At 54.7% G+C, this 24,460-nt stretch overlaps 1 protein-coding gene and 1 pseudogene across 2 annotated transcripts; both read left to right on the top strand.

The window, feature by feature from the left end:
• Positions 1-2,709: 2,709 nt before the first annotated feature.
• RAB35 (RAB35, member RAS oncogene family) lies at positions 2,710-24,091 on the top strand. 2 transcript variants are annotated; one of them, XM_054442453.2, is made up of 6 exons: positions 2,710-3,022; positions 11,177-11,227; positions 15,301-15,424; positions 20,033-20,157; positions 20,254-20,378; positions 21,814-24,091. In XM_054442453.2, exons 1-6 carry the CDS (start codon positions 2,971-2,973, stop codon positions 21,940-21,942), a joined length of 606 nt encoding a protein of 201 aa, XP_054298428.1. In that variant the 5' UTR covers positions 2,710-2,970; the 3' UTR covers positions 21,943-24,091. The 2 variants fall into 2 exon arrangements, with proteins under 2 accessions (XP_054298428.1, XP_054298430.1); XM_054442455.2 differs by lacking the exon at positions 20,254-20,378 and having other exon boundaries at positions 21,814-21,920.
• LOC129009491 (uncharacterized) lies at positions 21,942-24,091 on the top strand (annotated as a pseudogene).
• Positions 24,092-24,460: the final 369 nt, after the last annotated feature.

Below are 24,460 nucleotides of genomic sequence, written 5' to 3'. Positions count from 1 at the left end.
GGAATTCCCCTCCAAGCCAAATGATGATTCTCATAGGCTGTGACAGGGACTGTCTAAATAGACACTCAAAGCTCTCCTATTCCGGTGCCATCATGACATCTTTATGATAAAATCTTCTCCCCATCATTCTAACTAAAAGCTATAGCTTTCCTCCTCTGAAGTCTAGACTGCATATCTGACAGCTTTTCTATCTACTGTATTGTCTTATACTTTCAATTTCCTCATGAGTATGTCTTTGATGAGGCTGTAAACTGGTGAGAAAAGGCTCTGTTCCTCTTTTTTTTTTTTTTTTTTAAGACGGAGTCTTGCTCTGTCGCCTAGGCTGGAGTGCAGTGGTGCAATCTCGGCAACCTCTGCCACCCAGGTTCAAGCAATTCTCCTGCCTTAGCCTCCCGAGTAGCTGGGATTACCGGCGCCTGCCACCGTGCCCGGCTATTTTTTTAATTTTTAGTAGAGATGGGGTTTTACCATCTTGGCCAGGCCGGTCTTGAACTCCTGACCTCGTGATCCTCCCGCCTCAGCCTCCCAAAGTGCTGGGATTAGGGCGTGAGCCACAGCGCCCGGCCTAAGGCTCTGTTCTTATACCTTCTGCAATCTGTGGCACATAAACACTCATTAAATAGTTACCAAAGAAATGAAGGAATTTATGCTGATTGCTTTCCAGATGACATATCCAGGCAAAGTCAGGAATCTGGTTTTAATGGCCAATTTGGATTTATTTCCCAAAAATATCCTACAGCCTTATTATCAGGAAGCTGCCTTGAAAATGTGTGCTAGAGTCTACAGTAGGAAATGGCTCAAAGTATGAATCAGTGCAAAATGACCTTGAGTAACATTGGTTACAGTCTGTCACATGCCTACATGTGCCAGGTAATTTACAAACATAACTCTAAAACAATCATTCTGTGAGGAAACGGGGGCTTTGAGATAGTGTGATGTGACTTACCTAAGATCACAAAGCTTTTAAGGGATGGAGGCCAGGATTCCAAAGCTAGCACTGGAACCAAAGTCTTCCCCACACCAGCCCAGGTTGTGAAGATGAGCTGGGAGGACTTACTGCCTTGCTGGCTGGTTAGGGCTGGGCGTGCCTCCCTGGTGGAAGGAAGGTACATACCTTCCTTCTCCCCCTCTATTTCCTAAAACTGCTGAGTCAGAGGATGGCCCTAACCTTCCCGACCAAGGGGGACTTTCTATCGGGAGCACATGATCAGCTCTTCTGCCTAGCCAGTACCTTCAGATTCCAAGCTCATGTTCTTTCGATATCACCACACTGATTCTCAGCTCCCGGAAAAACTCAAGGCTTGAGTCAGACACTCCATGTGTTGTTCAATGATCCCGCCTGCAAGAATGTTTATTATAACCAAAAACATAAACAACATGAATGTTTATTAATAGCGGAGTGGTTAAATAATAGTACAACCATCGGATGGAGTACCATACCACGCAGATGTTAAATGATAAAAGTGTACTGTTAAATAGAAAAAGCAAGGTGTGTACATATATGTTTGTACAGGCAAAGGAAATTCACTGGGGGGCACTTATTCATTCAACAAATATGTGTTAAGCACTCTAAGGTTACCTGTGAGGAGTGCTTCAGAAGGAAAAATAGTAACTTGTACTTTTCAGTAAACTTCTGCACATAATTTTAAGGACGAGCATTGTTATTTTTTTGAGACGGAGTTTCGCTCTTGTTGCCCAGAATGGAGTGCAATGGCGAGATCTCAGCTCACTGCAACCTCCGCCTCCCGGGTTCAAGCGATTCTCCTGCCTCAGCCTCCCGGCATTGCTTTTTATAAAGTCAAAAGAAAAGGAAGTTTGATAAAACAAGTAGAAATATCCAATAAATACTCGCCTGGAAAGGGACAGGATTATAAGAAACAGGTAATAAGGAGCTTAAAACCCTCTGCAGTTCTGCAGTGAGGATGGCCGTGGGGGCATACAACTTTCCGTTTCAGGTCAGTTTAGGTAGGGCAGGTGGGAACTCACTCTAAAACGAGAAACCGGGGGCTGATGATAAAATGCACACGTTTAGCTTCTGGCAGCCCAGATCTTCCTAGCCGCAGATTCTGAGACGTGTATCTGCTGGTAGTGTGAAATTGATGCCGGGGGAGCGGTTGCTTTCGGTCTCCGAGGTGCGCCTTGCACACTGGGTCATTCAGCTCCCAGGCTCGGCTCCGAGCTGCAAGGGACTCTGAACCTGGACCACTCCCTTCCCTCCACCAAAGAGGCAATGTGGGCTCCAATTTCGAGCCCGCACTGCCCTCAAACGCCACCTTCTCGCAGCTGTGCTCCCGCCAGCAGCTCCCGTTCCCGTCCAACTGCGAGAGAGGGGTCGGTGCGGAAAGGGCGGGGTACCGGGCCTTCCCCGCGCGACTCTGTCTTCTACGGCTCCGGCCCCGGCCCCGGCCCCGGACTCTGAAAACCCGGAGCTCGCGCGAGCCCCGCCCCACGGTCGCGGCGTGCCTGTCATTTCCTCTCCGCAGGGCGTGCGGGTCTCGAAGATGAGGGAGCGAGAACGTCCACGACCGGGCTTCTCCGGCACCTTGGGCTTCTTTCCGCCGGGACTCGACAGCGGCTCGGCTCCGCAAGCTCTCAGCGCTCAGGGTAGCGGCGGCGACGCTCCCCGAGGAGACGCGAGGAAGATGGGCCCACGCTTGCTGGGACTCCGTCAGGGCGCGTGCGCGGGGCGCGTGCGCGGCTCGGGCGCGGCCGCCTCAGGCTGCGGCTGCGCAAGGCGGTGCCAGACGCTGCGCCTGCGCAGTGGTGGGGCGGGGCGGGAAGGAGAGAGGCGGTGGTAGCGGCGGCGACTGCTGAGGAGGAGGAGGAGGGGGAGCGGAGGGAGGTGTTTCTGTCAGTTCCGGCTGTTTGTTCGGGAAGTGGATCCGCCGCTGCCGGAGCAGCCCAGAGGGAGCTGCGGATCGCGAGGCCAGTACCGACCCCGCCCGCCCGCGCGCACCGCCCCCGCCCGCCATGGCCCGGGACTACGACCACCTCTTCAAGCTGCTCATCATCGGCGACAGCGGTGAGGGCCGCAGCGGCCGGAGGCGGCGCGGGCCCTGCCGGGCGCGGCCCGCGGGGGCCTTGGGGCGGCAGGCGGGCGGGGAGGTGCCGGCCCGTGCGGGGCGGGCGGGCGGGGCAGCCCGGCGGTCTGGGCCCCAGGGGTGCGCCGAGGGGCTCCGGGCCGCGCCGAGGGGAGGTTGGGGCGCGGGGCGGAGGGGCCGAGCGCGCTGGGTCCAGTCATCGCGCCTGTTCTGCCTCACGTGTGACCTTGGTCAAGTTGCGCGGTCTCTGGAGTTCGAGAGACCTGGGTTCGAGTCTCAGGGCTACCACCTGCCTCGCGCTGACCTTGGGCAAGTTGCTTCGTCGTCCTGAGCCTCAGTTTCCTCATCTGAGAAGTGGGGATGTGCCTTGCTGGGTGGTGTGAGGATTCGATGGGATAAAGTAGGAAAAGTGCTTAGCGCCCAACCCGGCAAAGTAAGCTCGAAGTAAATGTTCACTATTGTCATTATCATCAGTATCCTTTGTAAGCGTTAGTTTCTTCCCATCTAAAATGAGGACGTTCTCAGAACCTGCCTCATGGGATTGCTGTGAGGTTTAAATGAGGTAAGTCGGATAAAGGGCTTTGCACAGGGTCTGGCACATTCCCGCTGAATTATTATATCTCTCCGTTGTTCAGTTTCTTCATCTGTAAAATGGAATGATAGTTGGATCTGCCTTATGGGGTTGATGTGAGTATTAAGTGAGATTCTGCAGTGTTGCTCACAGCTCCTGGCACATAGTGAGTTGTCACTGTTTGCTGTTACGCTACTATATACAGAGGGGTCCTGGGGATGGGACAGCCAAAATTATAAAAATGCTGTGGCCACACACACACACTGATTGAGGGCTCCTAGCTCTGAGCACTGCTCTAGCTCCAGTGCCTAGAACAGTGCCTGGCACCCAGTACGTGCTTAAGACATACTTGCAGAATGAATGAATGAATATTAAGTGTCCTTCGAAAAGGTAGACTGGTTTCTGGGAAAAGGTGGAGGGTTTTAGAGCTGTTTGGAGTGTGGCAGGTGAGCAGGTTTATGGAGTGACCAAGAGGTCAGGAAGGCAGGCCCCAGAAGGTTTATGGGAGCGAAACTGAGATGCTGGGGTTATACGATGTTCATGAAAGAGTCTTGGGAGCATGCTCAGTTTGTAGACCAGACCTGAGCTGAGTGTGGGGAGGGATGTCTTGTGATTGGAGGCAGAGGCCAGGCTGGTGGTAGAGCCTATGGACTGTTAAGGAAAGGGGATCAAATCAAGTAAGCGGTGAGACTTGGGATGTACGAGTGTTGGGTAGTGATGTCAGAGCTAGGTCAGGGAAGTGGGTGGTTTTGGGCTCCCTTGTAAAGCTGGATGGAGATGTGTTTGGTGGTTTGGATCAGGTGAAGGATGGCTGAGGTTTCCGTGGTTGCTGGAGGAGGGGAGAGGTAAGGGGGAAAGCTGGGAGCTAACCAGGGAGATGGAAGAGTAACTGAGGTTGGGGAAGGAGGTAGAAAGGTGGAGGACTGACTGGTTATGGTTTGAATGAAGGGAAACCAGGCAAGCTGTGGAGTGTTCTCTTGGAGATGGCCTTTGGTATTCTTCAGAGTCTTGAGGCTTCTTCCTTTACATGATTTCCTTGCAGCCCTGGCCTGGGTTCTGAGGGACTGGCACTGGGGCCATTTCTCTCTTTTTGGAGTGACAGCCCGCCGTGGTCAGGAGCCTTTGTTCCTCTGCAAGACATCTGGACCTCTGCGTTGATATCCAACAGTGAAAAGCCTAAACTCAGCAGGAAGATGCAGCTTGTTGGCTCTTCTCCTCTGTAAAGCCCAGGGGATGGGTTTGGCCCGCTTTCTCACAGTACAGTTTGTGTGATGAATTGATTTTTCTCTCCGAAGTCAGGTGTGGGAGAAGACTTATTGGGTCGAGATTTATGTGGTCTAGCTCCTAGGTCAGCCACGTAGGCGTAGGCTGTGCAGAGGAGATAGATGCTGTGCTCTTTGATTTCTCCCGACTGAGATACTCAAAGCTGAGAGATGGTAGCCATGGAAGTCCAGACTAAGCTTTGGCAGCTGAGCCCAGAGACTGACATCACACACTCCCCTGAACTGGGCTCCTTGTGTGAATGCCTCCTTAAGATATATCGAACGATTTCACAGACGCTTATTCTCACCTGCGGCCTGTGTGATTTGTCAAATAAGGAAACTAAGGCTTAAGGCCGGGCGCGGTGGCTCATGCCTGTAATCCCATCACTTTGGGAGGCCCAGGTGGGCAGATCACCTGAAGTCAGGAGTTTGAGACCAACTTGGGCAACATGATGAAACCTCGTCTCTACAAAAAATACAGAAGTAGCCGGGCATGGTGGAATGTGCCTGTAGTCCCAGCTATTTGGGAGACTGAGGCAGGAGAATCGCTTGAACCTGGTAGGCAGAAGTCGCAGTGAACGAAGATCGCACCATTGCATTCCAGCCTGGGCGACAAGAATGAAACTCCGTCTTAAAAAAAGGAAACTGAGGCTCAGAGGTGGTGACTTACTTGCCCCAAATCACACAGCTCAGCAGGGGCAAAGCCGGGAGCTACTGCACCTCAGTGCTAATACGTGTGCGAGCAGCTCATGTCAGGGCTGGCAAACAATAGGCCCTCCATGAATGCTGGTTTCTTTCTTCATAAATCTAGAGCTCTGCCCACTCTGCACATTGTGGATGCTTCTGCAATGGATTCCCTCGACCTCTGCATCCCTTCGTTATGCCGGAGGTTCTATATTTCCTTTTCTTTTCTTTTCTTTTTTCTTTTTTTTTTTTTGAGACGGAGTCTTGCTCTGTCACCCAGGCTGGAGTGCATGGCGTGATCTCGGCTCACTGCCGGCTCCGCCTCCCTGGTTCACGCCATTCTCCTGCCTCAGCCTCCCGAGTAGCTGGGACTACAGGCGCCCACCACCATGCCCGGCTAATCTTTTGTATTTTTAGTAGAGACAGGGTTTCACCATTTTAGCCAGTATAGTCTCTATCTCCTGACCTCGTGATCTGCCCGCCTCCGCCTCCCAAAGTGCTGGGATTACAGGCGTGAGCCACCACGCCCGGCCAGTTCTGTATTTTCTATACTTTCCCTTACACTCTCTGACACTGGCTTTGATTTGTAACAGCATTTTGTCTGCATCCCTCAGGCCAGCCATCCTCATTTGGAGATGGAGTTAGCCCTTCACTTGACAGATGAGTAAATTGAGGCTCAGAGAGGGGGCGTGACTTGTGTGAGGTTATACAGTGAGGTGGTGGCTGAGGCAGGATTAAAATTGAGAACATGGCTGGGGGCAGTAGTTCATCCTAGTGCTTTGGGAGGATGAGGCGGGAGGAACACTTGAACTCGAGACCATAGTGAGAGCAACATAGTGATAGTGAGACCCCCATCTCTGAAAAAAAAAAAAAAAAGGGCCGGGCACAGTGGCTCATGCCTGTAATCCCAGCACTTTGGGAGGCCGAGGTGGGCAGATCACCTGAGGTCAGGAATTCGAGACCAGCCTGGCCAACATGGTGAAACCCTGTCTCTACTTAAAACACAAAAAATTAGTTGGGTGTGGTGGTACGCACCTGTAATCCCAGCTACTCCCGAGGCTGAGGCAGGAGAATCACTTGAACCTGGGAGGTGGATGTTGCAGTGAGCCAAGATCGTGCCACTGTACTCCAGCCTGGGGGACAAGAGCGAGACTTCATCTCAAAAAAAAAAAAAAAAAAAAAAAAATCAGTTGGGTGTGGTGGTGCACATCTATAGTCCCAGCTACGTGGGAGGCTGAGACATGAAGATTGTTTTAACCCAGGAGTTCAAAGTTACAGGGAGTTAGGATCACACAACTGCACTCCAGCCTGGGTGACAGAATGAGACACTGTCTCAAAAAAAAAAAGGTCCAGGCACGGTAACTCACACCTGTAATCCCAGCACTTTGGGAGGCCAAGGTGGAGGATCGCTTGAGCCAGGAGTTTGAGACCAGCCTGGGCAACACAGGGAGGCCCTGTCTCAACAAAAAATAAGAAAATTAGCAGGGCATGGTGGTGCATGCCTGTGGTCTCAGCTACTTCGGAGGCTGAGGTGGGAGGATCTCTTGAGTCTGGGAGGTTGAGACTGCAATGAGCTATGATCACGCTGCTGCACTTTAGCCTGAGCAACAGAGCAAGATCCTGTTTCAAAAAAAAAAAAATATCGAGAACAGTTCACTGAAAGGTCAGGGCTCTTCAAGAGGTGGAACTGAAGCAGAGAGGAGTGAGGGGGCCATAGCCCAGGCAGGAGCAGGGGAAAGGGAAGAGGTGTGTGTGGCTTGCGTGATGAGGACCAGATACAGCAGCCAGGGGTAAAAGGCCGGGAGCAGTAGCTCACTGCTATAATCCCAGCACTTTGGGAGGCCGAGGCAGGTGGATCACTTGAGGTCAGGAGCTTGAGACCAGCTTGGCCAACGTGGTGAAACCTTGTCCCTACTAACAATACAAAAAATTAGCTGTGTGTGATGGCGGGCACCTGTAATCCCAGCTACTCGGGAGGCTGAGGCAAGAGAATCACTTGAATCTGGGAAGTGGAGGTTGCAGCCAAGATCGCGTAACTGTACTCCAGCCTGGGTGACAGAGTGAGACTCCATTTCAAAAAAAAAAAAAAAAAAAAAAGAATGACAGGCTGGACTGGTTGGGGTCACGCTGATGTGGCCCTTGGGCAGCCTCGGCTGTGGCTGTGGTGAAGGTTGGTGGGTGCCCTCTGCTCCTGCCCTGACACTGATGGTGTGGGCTAATGGCTGCAGCTTGTGTTTCCGAGGAAGCCTCTTCCAGGAATATTTAGGAGGTAGCGTTTCTTGGGGTGGGTTTCTGTACCTCTCAAAGGGAGAGCAGTGTCAGAGGTTGGTGTCAGGTCCAAAGCAGCAGATAATGTGGTGATGGTTGTGGTCTTTCTGCAGTCTAGTGGCTTTTTTTTTTGAGATGGAGTCTTGCTCTGTCGCCCAGGCTGGAGTGCAGTGGCACGATCTCAGTTCACTGCAACCTCCGCCTCCTGGGTTCAGGCGATTCTCCTGCCTCAGCCTCCCGAGTAGCTGGGATTACAGGCGCGTGCCACCATGCCCAGCTAATTTTTGTATTTTTACTAGAGATGGGGTGTTCACCATGTTGGCCAGGATGGTCTCGATATCTTGACCTCGTGATCTGGCCACCTCGGCCTCCCAAAGTGCTAGGATTACGGGTGTGAGCCACTGCGCCTGGCCAGCCTAGTGGCTTTTAACTGCTCTGCCGAGACGCCTGGGGACAGTATGGGGACCTGGAGAGGCCAAGCTGGAGGGGATACTGCTGTGTCATTGCAGAGACAGCTGTTTTACACATGGGATTTGGGTAAAGCTTGAATGAAGAAAAGGATTCTGCTGCCCTGCAGAAGTTTGGAAACCCCTGCTTAGGCACCTGCTATGCTGCAGTGGGAGCGCTGGATAGCAGAGCTGTCAGTGTGGCGGGCGTTTGTTTAGGCAGAAATTCATTAAGCAGTGTTTGGTTGGCACCTACTAAGTGCTGGGCCTGGCCTACAGCACTGTGAATGCACAGAGCGGGTGAGGCGAGGGCTGTGTCCTAGAGGAACTCCCAGACTCAAGCTTTTAGCTGAGTAAGCTGGACCCAGAAGGCTCCAGGAGGAAGCAGAGGAGGCGGCAAGGCCAGTGGGGTGCTGGTGTTGGGCACAGCGCCGTGAAGGACCCAGCCCGGGACTCAGGCTCTCCTTGAGCTCAGCAGGAAGCCTCACAGCGGAGCAAGGAGGAAGTGGCCCTGAGCATGAGCCCTGCAGGCCCGGGCTGAGCAGCATCTGCCTGCCCAGGAGAGCCTCACCCTGGCCTGTCTTTAGGAAAGTAGGACCCAGCCTTACTCAGTGAAACAAGTTCTTCTGGGCATCCTGGGGCAGCTCACTCACCAGGAGAAGCTCCCAGAAGAGATCTTTAGAGGATTGCCCAGAGAGGATGCTGGGGTTAGGCTTAGGGAAATACAACTGCGACAGTGGTTTTCCGCTTTGGTTACTTGGTAGAGTGCAGGTGGAGGCAGTGCCCTTCTTGAGAATCTAATGAAAGTCGTGGGGCCGAATGCAGTGGCTCAGGCCTGTTAGCCCAGCACCTTGGGAGGCGGAAGCGGGCAGATTGCTTGAGCCCAGCAGTTTGAGACCAGCCTGGGCAACATAGTGAGAGGCCATCTCTACAAAAAATTTTTAAAAAGTTTGCTGGGTGTGGTGGCGAATACCTGTAGTACTTGGGGATTTCAAGGTTAGAGTGAGCTATGATCGCACCACTGCACTCCAGCCTGAGAGACAGAGTAAGGCCCTGTCTCTCCAAAAAAAAAAAAAAAAAAAAAAAAAAAATGCTGTGGGCTTCTCCCATGAACAGACAACTAGGCTCAAATCTGCACTTTGTTTCAGGGGGTTTCATAGCTTTCATGGCATTTTCATTAAAAATCTAACAGGAGTGAGCTGTCGGAGCCCCCACAGGTCATTTTTTCCAAACTTCCTGAACCAGATGCAAGACTCCCAGCAATGTGTATTGGGAGGAGTGTTAGCACTCTGGAGGAGTCCAGCCTGGATGCAGATCTCAGCTTTACTGCTGCTCGCAGAGGCACTTAGGCCGGCCACTCTGGGCCCGAGCTTCCTCATCTCAAGAGATGTGGCCAGAATTATAATCAAAGAGGCATCCAAGGGCTCACCACACACACAGCCCGGTGCATGTGAATTCTTTGTGGTCAATTAACTTGTCTGGCCTCAGGGATGTTGGAGATTGGGGACAGGATAGGAGGACATGGAACAGGTGCACTTGGCAGGCTGAAAGCACTGTGAGTTGAAGTCAAGGGGAGAGGTCCTGGCGCAGTGGCTCATGCCTGTAATCCCAGTGCTTTGGGAGGCCCAGGCGGGAGGGTTGCTTGAGGCCAGAAGTTTGAGACCAACTTGGGCAACATAGCAAGACCTCGTCTCTACGAAAGATAAAAAAATAAGCCTGGGCAACATAGCAAGACTCAATCCCTACTAAAAATAAAAAAATTAGCCGGGCATGATGGTGTGCACATGTGGTCCCAGCAACTCAGGAGGCTGAGGCCGGAGGATCACTTGAGCCTAGGAGTTGGAGGCTGCAGTGAGACATGATTGCACCATTGTACTCTAGGCTGAGTGACTGAATGAAACCCCTTTTTTTTTTTTTTTGAGACAGAGTTTCGCTCTTGTTGCCCAGGCTGGAGTGCAATGGCACGATCTTGGCTCACTGCAACCTCCGCCTCCCAGGTTCAAGTGATTCTCCTGCCTCAGCCTCCTAAGTAGCTGGGATTACAGGCATGTGCCACCACGCCTGGCTAATTTTGTATTTTTAGTAGAGACGGGGTTTCTCCATATTGGTCAGGCTGGTCTTGAACTCCCGACCTCAGGTGATCCGCCCACCTTGGCCTCCCAAATGCTGGGATTACAGGCATGAGCCACCGCGCTCAGCCTGAAACCCCATTTTTTTACAAAAAAAGTGGGAGAGGCCAGATGTGTACCTGTTTGTGCTCTAAGCAGCCAGGAGCTGCTGTGGCTGGTGCATGGTCTGAGCACATGTGGGCTTCTGCCCTGATGGGTGTAAGGCAGACCCTCCACTCCACCAGCCCACCCGGCGGGGACATCAGCCGGAAAGATGGTAGCCATTGAGTTCTAGCAGTGTGGGCTTCGGGTTCCTCACCTGCAAAATAGCCCTGATGATCTCAAGGGTCCTTTCCCGTTCTACAGCTCTTCATTTTGGGTGGCTCCCTAATTGATGTGCTATAACGTGCTGTGCACTTTTCTAGGGACCGTGTTGTAGACGCACTTGGGGGCCGTTTCGTGTGGTTGACCTTCATTCTGCTTTGTCGTCTGGCATCTCCCTTTGGGCCAGCCCTCAGCCCAGGGCCTGGGCACCAGTCCCTTTCTCATCTCTTCCCCAGGGGATTTGGGAGCAGCTTGTCTTACACAAGGACGAAGGAAAAGGTCAGGGATCGAGTGGAAGAGATGTTCTTGGTGTGTGGCCGCTCAGGGAGGTGGAAAGAGCATTGAGAAGTGAGCTGGGTTCCACTGAGCCTCTTAAGAGCTGGGACTGAGGCATCCTCTCCCGGAAGAAGGGCCGGGGCTGGGGGAAGGGGAGCCACCTGCCCCCCTCATCGCAGTGCTTTCTCTCTTGCAGGTGTGGGCAAGAGCAGTTTACTGTTGCGTTTCGCAGACAACACTTTCTCAGGTGAGTCCTCCTCTGCAGTGCTGCTGGGGTGTCGTTTTTGTTTGTTTGTTGACATCCCCTCCCTGGCACCGGAACACAGTTGCCTCTGCCTAATGTTGGGAACTGTCTCATTCTGGTTGCCAGAGGAGGGAAGAAGATGGAGTGGGGCTTAGGACCTTGTGGTGCTTCTGTCAGAAGCCTCTGTGGTCTGTCTAATGCACCTGCTCACCAAAACCCTTTGGCTGACCCATCATTTTCCCACCCATGGTCCAAACAGGAAGGTTCCCATAACAGCGTCTGTGGTGCCACCCGGGACACAGTCCCTGCTTCTGCCCCCTGTGCCTCCCTGGCAGCCTGTGGTCAGCATGTGTCTTTCCGATTTCTCTCTGTGCTCCACATGCCGGCCTTTGTGGTTCATCTGAGTGCGGTGGGGCTTTCTGTGCTTGGAGGCACCACATGGTGCACTGACGCTGCTGTTGCTTCGTGCCTGACTTCTGGTTGTGTTTTCAGCGATGCTTAGCTACTTGGGATATAGGCGATATTTATTCTTTTTTTTTTTTTTTTTTTTTGAGATGGAGTCATGCTCTGTCACCCAGGCTGGAGTGCAGTGGTACGATTTCGGCTCACTGCAACCTCTGCCTCCTGGGTTCAAGCAATTATCCTGTCTCAGCCTCCCGAGTAGCTGGGACTACAGGCACCTGCCACCACACCCGACTAATTTTTGTATTTTTAATAGAGATGGGGTTTCACCATGTTGGTCAGGCTGGTCTCGAACATCTGACCTCAGGTGATCCACCCACCTTGGCCTTCCAAAGTGCTGGGATTACAGGCGTGAGCCACCGCGCCCAGCTGATACTTATTCTTGTGCACGTGTTTCTGTGGAAGTGGGGTTACTGGCTTAAAATACAAAAATTAGCTGGGCGTGGTGGTGCACACCTATAATCCTAGCGACTCGGGAGGCTGAGGCAGGAGAGTTGTTTGAATCCAGGAGGGGGAGGTTGCAGTGAGCTGAGATTGCGCCACTGCACTCCAGCCTGAGCGACAGAGCGAGACTCCATCTCAAAAAGCAAACAAACAAAAAAATCAGGTTCATTACAGATGCTTTGGGTGGGGTTGATATCTCTGATTATCTTGTGGAGAATTCCCTCTGACGTGGCTGGGCTGCCTTTAGAAAGTGATTCCGTTGGCTGGGCGCGGTGGCTCACGCCTGTAATCCCAGAACTTTGGGAGGCTGAGGCGCGTGGATCATGAGGTCAGGAGATTGAGACCATCCTGGCCAATATGGTGAAACTCTGTCTCTACTAAAAATTAAAAAAAAAAATTAGCTGGATGTGGTGGCGCATGCCTGTAATCCCAGCTACTCAGGAGGCTGAGGCAGGAGAATTGCTTGAACCAGGGAGTTGGTTGCAGTGAGCCGAGATCTTGCCACAGCACTCCAGCCTGGCGACAGAGTGAGACTCCGTCTCAAAAACAAAGAAAAAAAAGAAAAGAAAAAGAAAGTGATTCCATAGCTGATGTCTCTTGGTGGAGAAGTGGGTTTTGCCCCCTTTGTTTCCTTGACACTGGCCCTGCAGTCTCACTGGTGGTGTGGTGTTGGAAAGAGATGGCTTCTCTGTGTGACCTTAGCCAGTTCATGTGTAAAATAGAAGCCTCAGTTCATGTGTAAAGTAGAAATCATAATGGTCCTTTCCCCATGGGGTTGTTATAGGATGACCTGAGATAGTGCAGGTTGCAGTGCCTGGGACTAAGTAATTGCTCAATAAATACCAGCTATTTGTTGCGACTGGCTGTTAACCTTCTGTTTAAGAATGATAGCTGATTAACAGCCTCTAATTATGCTAAAAAATGTTCCTCTTCCTCCTTAATGGCCTTCTCCCTCCCCATCCCAATCGGTGTTCAGTGCTTGGAGGGCACGTTGCAATCTCTTCCCACCTTTCCATTTCTACGACCAGCATCTCAGTTACTGTTGGTTCTACCTGGAAGCATTACGGCAACCCCTACCCACCCTGAACTGCTCATGTGTGTGTCTGGCAGGGTCTTTTCTCTGTTTAAAAACCTCAGTGGCCCCTCTCACCTGCACACAGTTTACAGTAAGATTTCTTCACTTGGACACTGTTGACTCTTTGGGCCCTGTGATTTTTTTTTTTTTTTATTTGAGACGGAGTGCAGTGGTGTGATCTTGGCTCACTGCAAGCTCTGCCTCCCGGGTTCACGCCATTCTCCTGCCTCCCGAGTACCTGGGACCACAGGCGCCCGCCACCACGCCCGGCTAATTTTTTGTATTTTTAGTAGAGACAGGGTTTCACCATGTGAGCCAGGATGGTCTCGATCTCCTGACCTCGTGATCCGCCCGCCTTGGCCTCCCAGAGTGCTGGAATTACAGGCGTGAGCCAGCGCGCCGGGTCTGGGCCCTGTGATTTTTGTTGTGGGGCTATCCTGCGTGTTGAAGGATGTTGAGCAGCATCCCTGGTCTCCACCCACTAAATGCCAGCAACACTTCCCCTCCCCCTGCTGTGACAACCAAAAATGCCTCCAGACATTGCTGAGTGTCCTTTGGAGGGACAGTCATCCCCGCTGAGAACCACTGTGCTTGTAGTCTGTTTTCAGTTCGCCTTTCTGGCTTCCTCCTACCCCTGGTCATTCTTTTGTTCTTTGGCTTGCTGGTTCATTAGCCACCAGCTGTTTCTGGGGAGCCTAACTGTGCTAGGCAGTGGCCGCACTCCTTGGCGTTCCCCTGGCTGGAAGAGGCCGGGTGCTGGCCGCTTTTCTGGATGTGTTCTGGTTGCTTGTCATCCTCAGCTATTTGCTTTTGAGTGGGATGTCGTTCGCCTACCTAATCTCAACCTTTGAAGTCTTACCTGTTCTTTCAAGCTAGGCCCAGATGTGACGTCCTCCCTGAAGCCTGCCTTGTTCCCCACCCCACCTTGGAATTTGACCTTTCCTACGCCCTTGCCACATTTCACATAATTGTGTGTGTGTGGTGTGTCTCCTGCACTGTTACAGCATAAGCCCCAAATGGAGTGAGAAGCTGTGCTCTTCCTAGTGTCAGGCTTTGGAAAGCTGGACTGGGCAATTACACCGGCTAGAAATTCTCCTCAAATCCATCTTTCAGGCCGGGCATGGTGGCTTGTGCCTGTAATCTCAGCACTTTGGGAGGCTGAGGCAGGCGGATCACTTGATGTCAGGAGTTCGAGACCAGCCTGGGCAACATGGCGAAACCCTGTCTCTACTAAAAACACAAAAATTAGCCGGGCGTGGTGGCGCGTGCCTCTAGTCCCAGCTACTCAGGAGGCTGAGGTGGGAGGATTATCAGACCCTGGGGGAAGGTCAAGGGTGCAATCCTACTTCACTCCAGCCTGGGCAACAGAATGAGACACTGTCCCCTCAACCAAAAAAAAATCCATTTTTCCCACAGATGCTGCAAGAGAGCTATTTAAAATGCAGCAGCTCATGCCCCTGATTAAAACCCTTTGGTACCTCCCCAGCACACACGAGAGAAAGTCCACGTTCTTGGAAGTGGCACACAGGTCCAAGATCTGGCCTCGCCACATTCTGCCTGCCTTGGGCAGCGGGCTTGACCTCACGTGACCGCCCCCGCCCACAGCTGTTTTTGCTGCTGTCTCCCCTGCCTGGAGCAGTGGCTTTCAGACTGCAGCTCATGACCTATTTGTGTGTTTGGAGGTGGATTTTGAGGGCCCTAAATTTTTTTTGAATTGAATAGAAAAGAAAAACTCAGAGTGCCCGTAGGTCTACCATTCTCAGACACAGCTGGTGTGTCCCCACCTAGCCACTCTAAAGGAGCCTGTCCCGCTCCCGCCAGTCCCATCCCGTGTTATTTCCTGTGTGTCACTTTTCACTCTCGGAAATTGTCCTCTTTGTTTGTTTGCTTGCATCCTGTCTCCCTCCTTCACTTGTGTGTGGAGGGGCCTTGTGAACAAGGATGTTCAGGGCTGTGTCCCTGGGACCTAGAATGTACCAGGCACATGTAATGAGCCGGGAGGGTGGGGGAGCCTGGGGGTGTGTTGTGTGCAGTGTGGGGCTCGGGGCCTGGGAGGATACCGCGCTGGGCCTCGTTAACTGCCCTGTGTGTGCAGGCAGCTACATCACCACGATCGGAGTGGATTTCAAGATCCGGACCGTGGAGATCAACGGGGAGAAGGTGAAGCTGCAGATCTGGGACACAGCGGGGCAGGAGCGCTTCCGCACCATCACCTCCACGTGAGTCCACCCGCCCACTCCCACCCAACCCGCGCCACTGACCTGTGGACACGGTTGAGCGACTGGTGCCTGGTCATGGTGGAAATGTCACTGGTGGGTCCCTGAGGCTGTCGGGAAGTGAGCCTGTTGTTGGCTGTAGTAGGTGGCGTTTGGCTGCACCCTTCCCGGTCCTGAAGATGTGAGGGGAGTGCTGTGGGGGAGTCGCTGAGCACCCTGGCTAGAGTCCGGCTGGACAGTGGCCACGTTCTGTCTCCTTGGAGAGTCAGCCGACCCTCCGGCCCACTGTGCCGTCACCTTACAGACAGAGCAGAATAGCATTTGCCTCGCTAGGGGGTTACAAAGTGCCTTGCCCACCCAGGACTTAGTCACTGACAATTCCTCTTGGTAGGTGTCAGTTATGGCAGCTGGAGTTGGTCTGTGCAGGCTCCTGTCACCTGCACTGATGCCTTGGAGGTGACGCTGTCTAGAGACAAACACCGGTGCATGTCAGCAGGCCCTCCCCTACCCTTAAAGCTGTTCCTGGGAAATCTGGCCGCCCACTGGTTGCCCGCCTTTGTGGCTGAGCTGCAGGCCGGGGGCAAGCTGGGCTCCTGCGCAGATGGGCAGTGTCCTTCGGAGCGGCTCCTGGTTATTGGGTTGTTAATGGAGCAGGTTTTAGGAAAGAGTGGGGTCTGAAGGGACTGATTTGGAGCTGTTGGGCTGTGTGTCCTTAGGCAAGTTGCCGAAGCTCTCTGCGCTCGTTTCCTGGAGGGCCTGCCTCTGGGATTGGCTTCCATGTGGAGGGTGCCGAGTGCTCTGCCACAGGCGTCAACGTGCGTGCCAGGGTGTGGTGTCTGGCAGCTCCGTGTGCTTGGTGCTGCTGTCATCCCATTAGACAGAGGGCGCCCTGGAGGGGTCCCTCCCAGCAGCCAAGCCTGTGCTCCACACAGTGGAGTGAGGGGCGGCTGTCTGGCTCCAGGGGCACCTCCTCGGCTCTCTCGAGCAGCTCCTCTGGAAGTGACCTCAGGAAGGCAAATGAGGAAGTCCCAGCCAGCAGCCCCCTTCCTTCCGGGCACTCCCCAGGCTGGCTGCCCACCCCGGGCCCCTCGGCATCTCCTGAGGGAAGTGTGGGGTGCAGCGCCCCCATGGGTGGCTGGGAGTATGGGGGAGAGCAGGGCTGCTGGAGAGGGACAGGTGCACTGGGCGAGCAGCTCCTGGGGCTGGAGCTGAGGCGGAGGGCTTGTCACTGGGTTCACCCTGTGCTGAGCAGATTTGTGCTGTGGCCCGTGAAGCCCCGAATCCCTGGGAGCTCCCAGTCCCAGGGTCGCCTGGGTGTGGTGCTGTGTGGTGACTGTTGATGAGCCCTGTGAGCGAGGGCTCTGTGGCCTGCATGTCTTGGCAGCTGCCAGTGAGAACCTGCGGAGGACACTGGGGCAGGGCTGCAGGCCCAGGCGAGACAAGCCCTCATGCCGTTGGCTGGTCTGGGCGCTGACCTCATGAATCCTTGCTCTGGGTTGGGCCTGTCGCTAGGATTTCAGCTGTTTTATTTTAATCCTGGTAGAGAGACCTGTGACTATCTCCATTTTATGGACAGGAAAACAGGCCCAGGAAGGATGAAGCCTTCTAACTCAGTGGGGCGGAGGTTGGGGGCACTCAGGGTTGGCCCTGAGTCTGCTGAGGCCCTGCATCGGCTGGGCAGGTGGCACCCCTGCCTTCCTGCCCCGTCCTGTGCCTTAAAACCAGGCGGAGGTTCAGGGCGGCAGAGATTCAGAGGCCCGTGGCCATGAGGAATGAACCCCTGGGCAGGGCAGTGGGGCCTGGGGGGTCCAAGGCTCTTTCAGCAGGAGGAGCCACAGCCCCTCCCTGCCACCATGCAGTCAGCTGCTTTCTGGGCTGGGCAGGGCGGGAAGAGGGTGAACTGGTTCCTCCATTCCGTGGGGAGGCAGGGAGGAGTCACTCGGCTTCCTGGGAGCACCATGGGTTTTTCCCGGGGCGCTTGGGAAGGGGCGGCCTGTGGGCAGCGGCTGGACCCCTGCTGCCGTCCCACCTGTCTGGGGAAGCAGACAGGCGGCTCCATCTTAGAGTCCCGCTCTGGCCCTCATGAGGCAGGAGGCCCAGCAAGGCGCCCTGAGGGGCCACTGGAAGTCTCGACGCCCTTTGATGGTCACTGGCAAAGAAGGAAGGAGTTTTGGCGAGGTGAGGAGTTTTCAGGAATGGGGCAGTCAGGATGCAGTAGCGTGACTATTTCCGATGGAGGGCATTCAGAGAGAAACTGAAACTGCATCCTGTTAGCCTGGCAAGAAAGAGCCTTGTGGTCACCCCCTCTCGGGTTCTTGCTCTCAGAAGCTGAGGTTTGCCGGCCCTGAGAGGTGCGGGTGGGGTGGAGGTGAGGGGAGAAGTGACAAGGAAGGTAAGGCCCTGGCGTTGGGCCTGGGAGTCAGCCCTGGGCGCCAGGACTTCCAGCTGGCCACCGCACTCAGCCTCACGTCCTCGCTGGTCACATGGCCATCCTGAGGTCTGCTGGATCAGGTGGCTGCAGACATTAATAAGGTAATGGATACCAAGCCCCCAGCTCTGTGCGTGGCCTAGAGCAGAGTCCCTGTGAGTGAAGGTGATTCCTGGTAGCCATGGGAAGCGTCGGTGCTCCGGTTCCTCCTAGCCAGAGCTCTGAGCCCCTGACTTCATCCCCAGACAAATTCTCTGCTCTCAGATAAAACCCCTTTCCTGGGCCCCAGATGAGGCGGAGGCACCCAGGGAGCCGTGGGGGCTGTGCGCCGGGGCCATGGCTGCAGGCGTTTCTTGGCATCTCTGATCATCTTCAGCAAAGGAGAGTCTGCAGAGCCATCCACTCCTTGGGCTTCCTCTGCTGGCAGGGGACAGTCGCCTGTTCCTGTGGCTCCGGCGCGCCCTCGCTCTGGAAGGCGTCTAACACGCCGCGCCATGTGCTGACCCGGCGCTCTCAGCAGCAGCTGCCAAGGCCAGAGCTAGTTCTTGGGCCCAGTGCCAAGACAGCTTGATCGTCACAGCTACCCCGAAGCCAAGGAGCGATGCTGCCCTGGAAGCAAAGCTGTGGGCAGAATGAAGCCCTGGGAAGAGATCCCAGCGGTCATGTTGAGGATGGAGCAAGGATGGGGCAGGGGCAGTGGCAGGGGCAGGTTGGGCTTTGTCCCAGGGCTGGGTAGGAGCTCCTCTGGCTCCACAGCATCAGGGAAGATGCTCAGGGCTGCCCCTAAGCTGCCTGTTGGTTTCCTTCCACCACCTATGTCTGGGACCACAGATTGTCCTTGAAGGCACATTGATGATGCTGAAGAACTGATACCGACTGTTTACTGCTCCCCCCTTGGGGTAATGCTTAGCTCCTTTCTTCCTCATGAGCACCTCAGTTAAGGACTAGCCACCTGTGTGCTATCATTGTTGAAGCTGCAAGGCGTGGCAGGGTGACTGCAGGCACCCTCCCAAGGGCCAGCCTTTCAGAGATGGAGCCGGGGTTGGTCTTTGTCCTTAGATCGGGCCTCAGATGTGAAGCACTGGCCAGAGAGCTGATGGGCAGGTGGACAGGAATGGAGCCGCAGCCACAAGTCAGCCTGGCTACCCCATTCTTGCTCAGCCTGCACTGACTTGGGCTGTTCCTGAACTGGGGCTTGGGCTGTCCCCAGGAACCTCACTGGGGTGGAGGTAATTAGGGCTGGGGCAGGTGGCAGCCAGAAAGCTGGGAGGAAGCAGCCTGTCCACTCATGGTTTGTCTGTGTGGTGTCCTGAGGAGCCCTGGGGTGGAGGTCCCTGCGGCTTTGGGGAGTGGGGACAGAGGGACAGCTCTGGCTGATTGCACAGTGTGGGGCGGGGCTGCTGCCTGGCCTCTGGCTCTTCGACAGCTCTTGGGGAATCGGAGGCTGTGGTCCCCCTCCTTCTCCGGGGATCGATGTCCTCCTGCGCCACTGGGATGAATGGGGACATGGGGTCTGGAGAGGAGAGTTGGGCCTCCCCTTCCTTCCGGCCTTCCTGGCTGGCCCTGGGCTCTGCATGTTTGGGTGATGGCTTTGCTGGGCGCCCTCTCCGCAGCCATCCCTGGATGCTTGTGTGGCTTCCATGCTTTTCCTGCCACCTGCACAGATGAGCCAAGAGTAGCAGGAAGGGAGGTGCCTACCTGCCCCAGGGGAGGGGCCCAGACTTTGCCAGGGCGTCATGATGGTGTGGCTTCTTGGAAAGGTTCTCTAAAACAGGTTTGAGGAGAAAATATTTTTTTGAATGTTCAAAGACAGTGATAACATGATGTCAAATACAAAAAGAGCCTGATTTCCCAAAATAAAGCAAGAACTTCAAAGATGTTTCAAGCCTGCAGCAGACTCTGAACAGCAGGAGGTGACTCCTCAGACCTGCTCTGCTGCCCCGGGGGCTGGCCCTCCCGCCCTGTTGGTGCCCGGGGCAGGCAGGGGGAGCCAGTGCTGCCGCAGTAGCCTCTCCTGCTGGCCTGTTGTGGCTCGGGGGCGTCTGCTGAGGCTGAGTGAGAGCCCAGGCTCCAGGGCCACCCTCACCTTTTCCGGGTCACTGTCCCGACGTGGGCAGGCGGGTCCCGGCAAGGGGGTGACTCCGGTCGGGGTTGACATGCTGCCGCACACTCTGGCCCTGCAGGTATTATCGGGGGACCCACGGGGTCATTGTGGTTTACGACGTCACCAGTGCCGAGTCCTTTGTCAACGTCAAGCGGTGGCTTCACGAAATCAACCAGAACTGTGATGATGTGTGCCGAATATTAGGTGAGGCTGCACTCAGGGCCGGGTGGGGGTGGGGTGGGAGAGAGAGGCAGCCGGCTGCACCCCTCAGGGCTGCACTGACTCTGCCTTCGTTTGAAGTGGGTAATAAGAATGACGACCCTGAGCGGAAGGTGGTGGAGACAGAAGATGCCTACAAATTCGCCGCGCAGATGGGCATCCAGTTGTTCGAGACCAGCGCCAAGGAGAATGTCAACGTGGAAGAGGTGAGGCCCCGGGACACTGGCTCTGCCACACACCCGTGGCCGCCTTCTCCCTGCTGCTGGCCTGCTTGAGGCATCTAAATGACCGACAGAAAATGTCATAGTAACTGCCATTTATTGAGTGCCTACTATGTGCCAGGCCCTTTAAAGATCTTAGTTCATAGTTCAGCAGTCCTCTGAGGTAGGTACAATTATTCCCACATTTCAAATAGGGAAACTGAGGCTCCAAGTGTTGAAGTAACTCAAGGACCACCACCCGGCTAGTAAGAGACTGAGTAAACCTCTGTCCCACACCAAAGCCAAGCACAGTTTCCACTCCAGTCCTCTGCCTCATTGGCTGCCTTGTGGTGTGTGGAGCCCAGAGGCCTATGGAAGTCGAGGCTCCCACTGCGTCAGGGCACATGGCCACACAGCGGCGGGGAGCACAGGCTCCTTTGTAAGTCAGGCTGGTGTCCTGATGCTGGCCTAGCCACCTGGGCCTGTGGGCAAGGCTGGTATGACCTTGGGTGGTGACTTCACCTCTCTGGGCCCCACATGCCGTGAGGTGGCATGGAGCAGGCAGACCCCGGGTCACCTATGTCCGTGAACAGCAGGGGCACTTTCATTTGTCATGTCATAAGATTCCAGGTGGGCCGGGCGTGGTGGCTGACTCCTGTAATCTCAGTGCTTTGGGAGGCCGAGGCAGGCGGATCATGAGGTCAGGAGATCGAGACCATCCTGGCTAACATGGTGAAACCCCGTCTCTACTAAAAATACAAAAAAATTAGCCGGGTGTGGTGGCGGACACCTGTAATCCCAGCTACTCGGGAGGCTGAGGCAGGAGAATGGTGTGAACCAGGGAGGTGGAGCTTGCAGTGAGCCGAGATCACGCCACTGCACTCCAGCCTGGGCCACAGAGCGAGACTCCGTCTCACAACAACAACAACAACAAAAAGATTCCAGCTGAAGGAAAGGGGTTGGTCTCTCTAAAAGAAGGACTGGAAAACCCCTGTCAGGTTGACTTCCCCAAGTCCACACAGCTCATGGGCCTCTGATGGTGTTCCTTTTTTCAAACTTATGTATTTGTTGAGTCAGGGTCTAACTGTCATCCAGGCTGGAGTGCAGTGGTGTGTTCACAGCCCACTGTAGTCTAGATCTCCTGGGCTCAAGTGATCCTCCCACCTTAGCTTCTCAAGTAGCTGGGACTACAGGTGTGCACCACCACTCCCGGCTAATTTTTGTATTTTTTGTAGAGGTGGGGTTTTAGCAATGTTGTTCCTTCTTGACCTTTAAATAAAATAATTCACCATCTCCTTCTAGAATAGGCTTTGAAGACATACATACCAAAAATGCACAGGTAGAAAGAGCTGGGCCCCGGAAGGCGGGGAGGCGGCCGTGCAGGCCAGCAGGGGCCTCCTGGCCAGGTCTGAGGCGGGCCCTTCCTCTTTCTTCTCCACAGATGTTCAACTGCATCACGGAGCTGGTCCTCCGAGCAAAGAAAGACAACCTGGCAAAACAGCAGCAGCAACAACAGAACGATGTGGTGAAGCTCACGAAGAACAGTAAACGAAAGAAACGCTGCTGCTAATGGCGCCCAGACCACTGCAGAGACTGCACTGCGGTCCCTCCCCCAGCCCGAGGCCCGCGGAGGTTCCTCGGGGGACAGTCTCAGTTTCGTGCCGTTATTTAAAGAATTCTCTCCATGTTTTTGTATTGGGAGGTGCCATTGGCACTTCCTCCCCCGCCCTCCTCGAGTGCCAAGAAGGTGTTGGACCAGCCCGCCCTTCCCTACTGGTGCCCCCTCCTCCCCGGCCAAGGCGCCTGGACCTGGCGAGGACGCTGCCCGCCGAGCGGACTGATTCGCAGAGTCTGTACATAGTGTATATTGCTCTACCCGGCCGCACACCACGTCCTGCTCTGGCTTTTGCCTTCTTGATGCAGCCTGCTGCAACGGACCCTCCCCGCGCCCCTCCCCAGCCAATCTTACTGCAAGCAGCGTCCTGAGGAGACAGCGGCACGTTCTAGCTGCGTCTTCGGCCAGCCCGTGCCAGTGGAGTGGGCTCCGCGTTGCTCATTCTCTCCGACAGGCTGTCAGCCTCTGTCCCCGGCGCGCAGGGTCTTGCCCCTTCTCCGGGGCCTGTGCCAGCTCCCTTCGCTCCCCGTCTCCTGTCCCCACAGCCATTCAGGGAGCTGGGGAACCCGGTCTGGAGGCAGGCCCTGCAGTTCCACAGAGGTGGCCGGTCTTGCCCTTTGGCCAACAGATTTCTTGTCCTGCCTTCTAGATGCCTCTGAGCTCCAAACCCAGGGGAGCCATGGCTTCTCATTTACACCAACAGGTTTCAGTTCCAACAGAAAGGTCGGGGTAGGTTCGTGCAGAGGTGGGGCTGGCAGGGGGGCTATGGGAGCATTATTTTAACAGATCAAGAAAATGAAGCCAAATCAAGTGAATTAAATTCCTCACAATTATTTTCTTTACCTGAGGTTTGATTGGCACAGCAGCAAAAGTTGAGGCCACCCCACTTTGTGTCCACTGTTTTTAGAAAAAAATGAATGGCTTCTTGCCATTGTGGGGCTGGGCTCTTGGGCTTTTCTTGGTGGGAGCAGAGAAGGGGCCTCCCACCCTTGTCCGAGTTGCCTCCCACTGGAGGTCAGGAGTCTACACTGCAGCCTCAGGCACGGTGGGGAGTGCATGCCTGGGGTCTCTGGGTTGGGACCGTGGACAGGCCCTGGTCACTGTCCTAACCTTTGTCAGGACAAAGGTAGCAAGAGGATTTCCTGGTGGGTGGGAAGGAATGGCTGGGGCGGCCAGTTTTGACACGCCCCAGTGCCCTGGAGAAAAACCAGGGTCATCTGCACTTGATGACTGCTCCCCCGCCCCCAGCCCGGACACCTCATTCCCCTCCCCCTACAGGGATCAAGTGACCTGGGAAGAACTGAGTTCAACACCAGGATGTGTTTCCTTAGATTTCCTTTCCTAGGCGATTTCCAGGGAGAGCCCTGATTGGACAATCACATCACAGATCACACTGCAGTTTCCATGTTAGCACTGTGGATGGGTTTTTAATCAATAAAAACTGGGGGTTTCTTCTCACCGACTCTCCACTTGCCCAAACTGCCAAAAGCCGGTGATTCTGGGACAGGCCTTCACTTTGGAGCCACGGGATGGGGTGGGGGAGCTCCGTGGGCCTGGCAAAGAGGGTGCTGTGGAGGGGGCTGCAGGGCTGACCAGCAGGCAGCCTCATCTGGTCGGGGGCAGGGGCGGCAGGAGCAGAAGCGGGGTCTCCGTCCTTGGGACTGTCCTGGTTGGCCATGGGCCCTGAGGATGCACAGTGCTTGGGGTTCCTGTGCCGGTGGGTGGGGGGCATGCTGGCCTCTGAGCGATCAGGCGAGGCCAGCGAGGGTGTGCTTGCAAATTCAAGCAATAAGAGAGGGGGGGTTCCTGGGAGCTTCCAGGCCGGGCTAGAAGCCCCCATGGCTTCTGGCAGCTGGACATCAGCCCCAGGTATTGGGGTGATTTTGGTCATGACAGTGTGCCTGTCCCACTGTTACACGCATGAATGGGGGTTATGGGGTGGGGGTGGGGACTCAGGGCTGGACCGATGTCCTAGTGGACCTGATGTGAAATTCCTGTCAAACAAACACCACTTTTAAATGGTTTGCTAGGAGTATTTCTGTATTGAAAGTTTCTAATTATGCTTTTTAAAAAAATACTAAAAATAAAGGTTCAAGCTGCCAAATTTTCTTCCAGGGTCTGTTTGCTCTCCCTCCAGAGATGTGCTGAGTGGGCGTGGCTTCTTCCCACCCACCGTGTCCTGCTCTTCCCTGTTCTTGGCCTAAGTCTTGCACAGGAGGCTGTCGAGGCCCTGGACACTTCCAGAAGCCAGGTCCATTTTCTCCATGAACAGGTGGTCCAGGGTTGAGCTTCCCCCTAGTTGGACTGGGAGCACATGTGGTAAGATGCCAGGGGAAGCTCTGTGTTTATCTTCCACATGCCTGGAAGGATGCAGTGGAAGCCTTTGCCTGGCGTGGTTTCTTTCTGGCTTGAAGTTTCTGCCAAGCTTTAGGGCCCTGCTGGCCTGGGAAGCAGCGTTGGCAGGCCTGCCTTG

This window comes from Pongo pygmaeus, chromosome 10 (assembly GCF_028885625.2).
Source record: "Pongo pygmaeus isolate AG05252 chromosome 10, NHGRI_mPonPyg2-v2.0_pri, whole genome shotgun sequence".
Taxonomy (NCBI): Eukaryota; Metazoa; Chordata; class Mammalia; order Primates; family Hominidae; genus Pongo; species Pongo pygmaeus.
The sequence above is the reverse complement of the archived record's forward strand: the minus strand, read 5'-3'. Positions and strand labels throughout refer to the sequence as shown.

What these genes read in the sequence shown, in the direction of transcription:
- RAB35 (XM_054442453.2), top strand. Translation starts at nt 2,971, where the DNA reads ATGGCCCGGGACTACGACCACCTCTTCAAGCTGCTCATCATCGGCGAC. An exon ending in GCTCATCATCGGCGACAGCG is followed by an intron (nt 3,023 to 11,176) that starts GTGAGGGCCGCA and finishes TCTCTCTTGCAG; the next exon opens with GTGTGGGCAAGAGCAGTTTA. An exon ending in AGAATGTCAACGTGGAAGAG is followed by an intron (nt 20,379 to 21,813) that starts GTGAGGCCCCGG and finishes TCTTCTCCACAG; the next exon opens with ATGTTCAACTGCATCACGGA.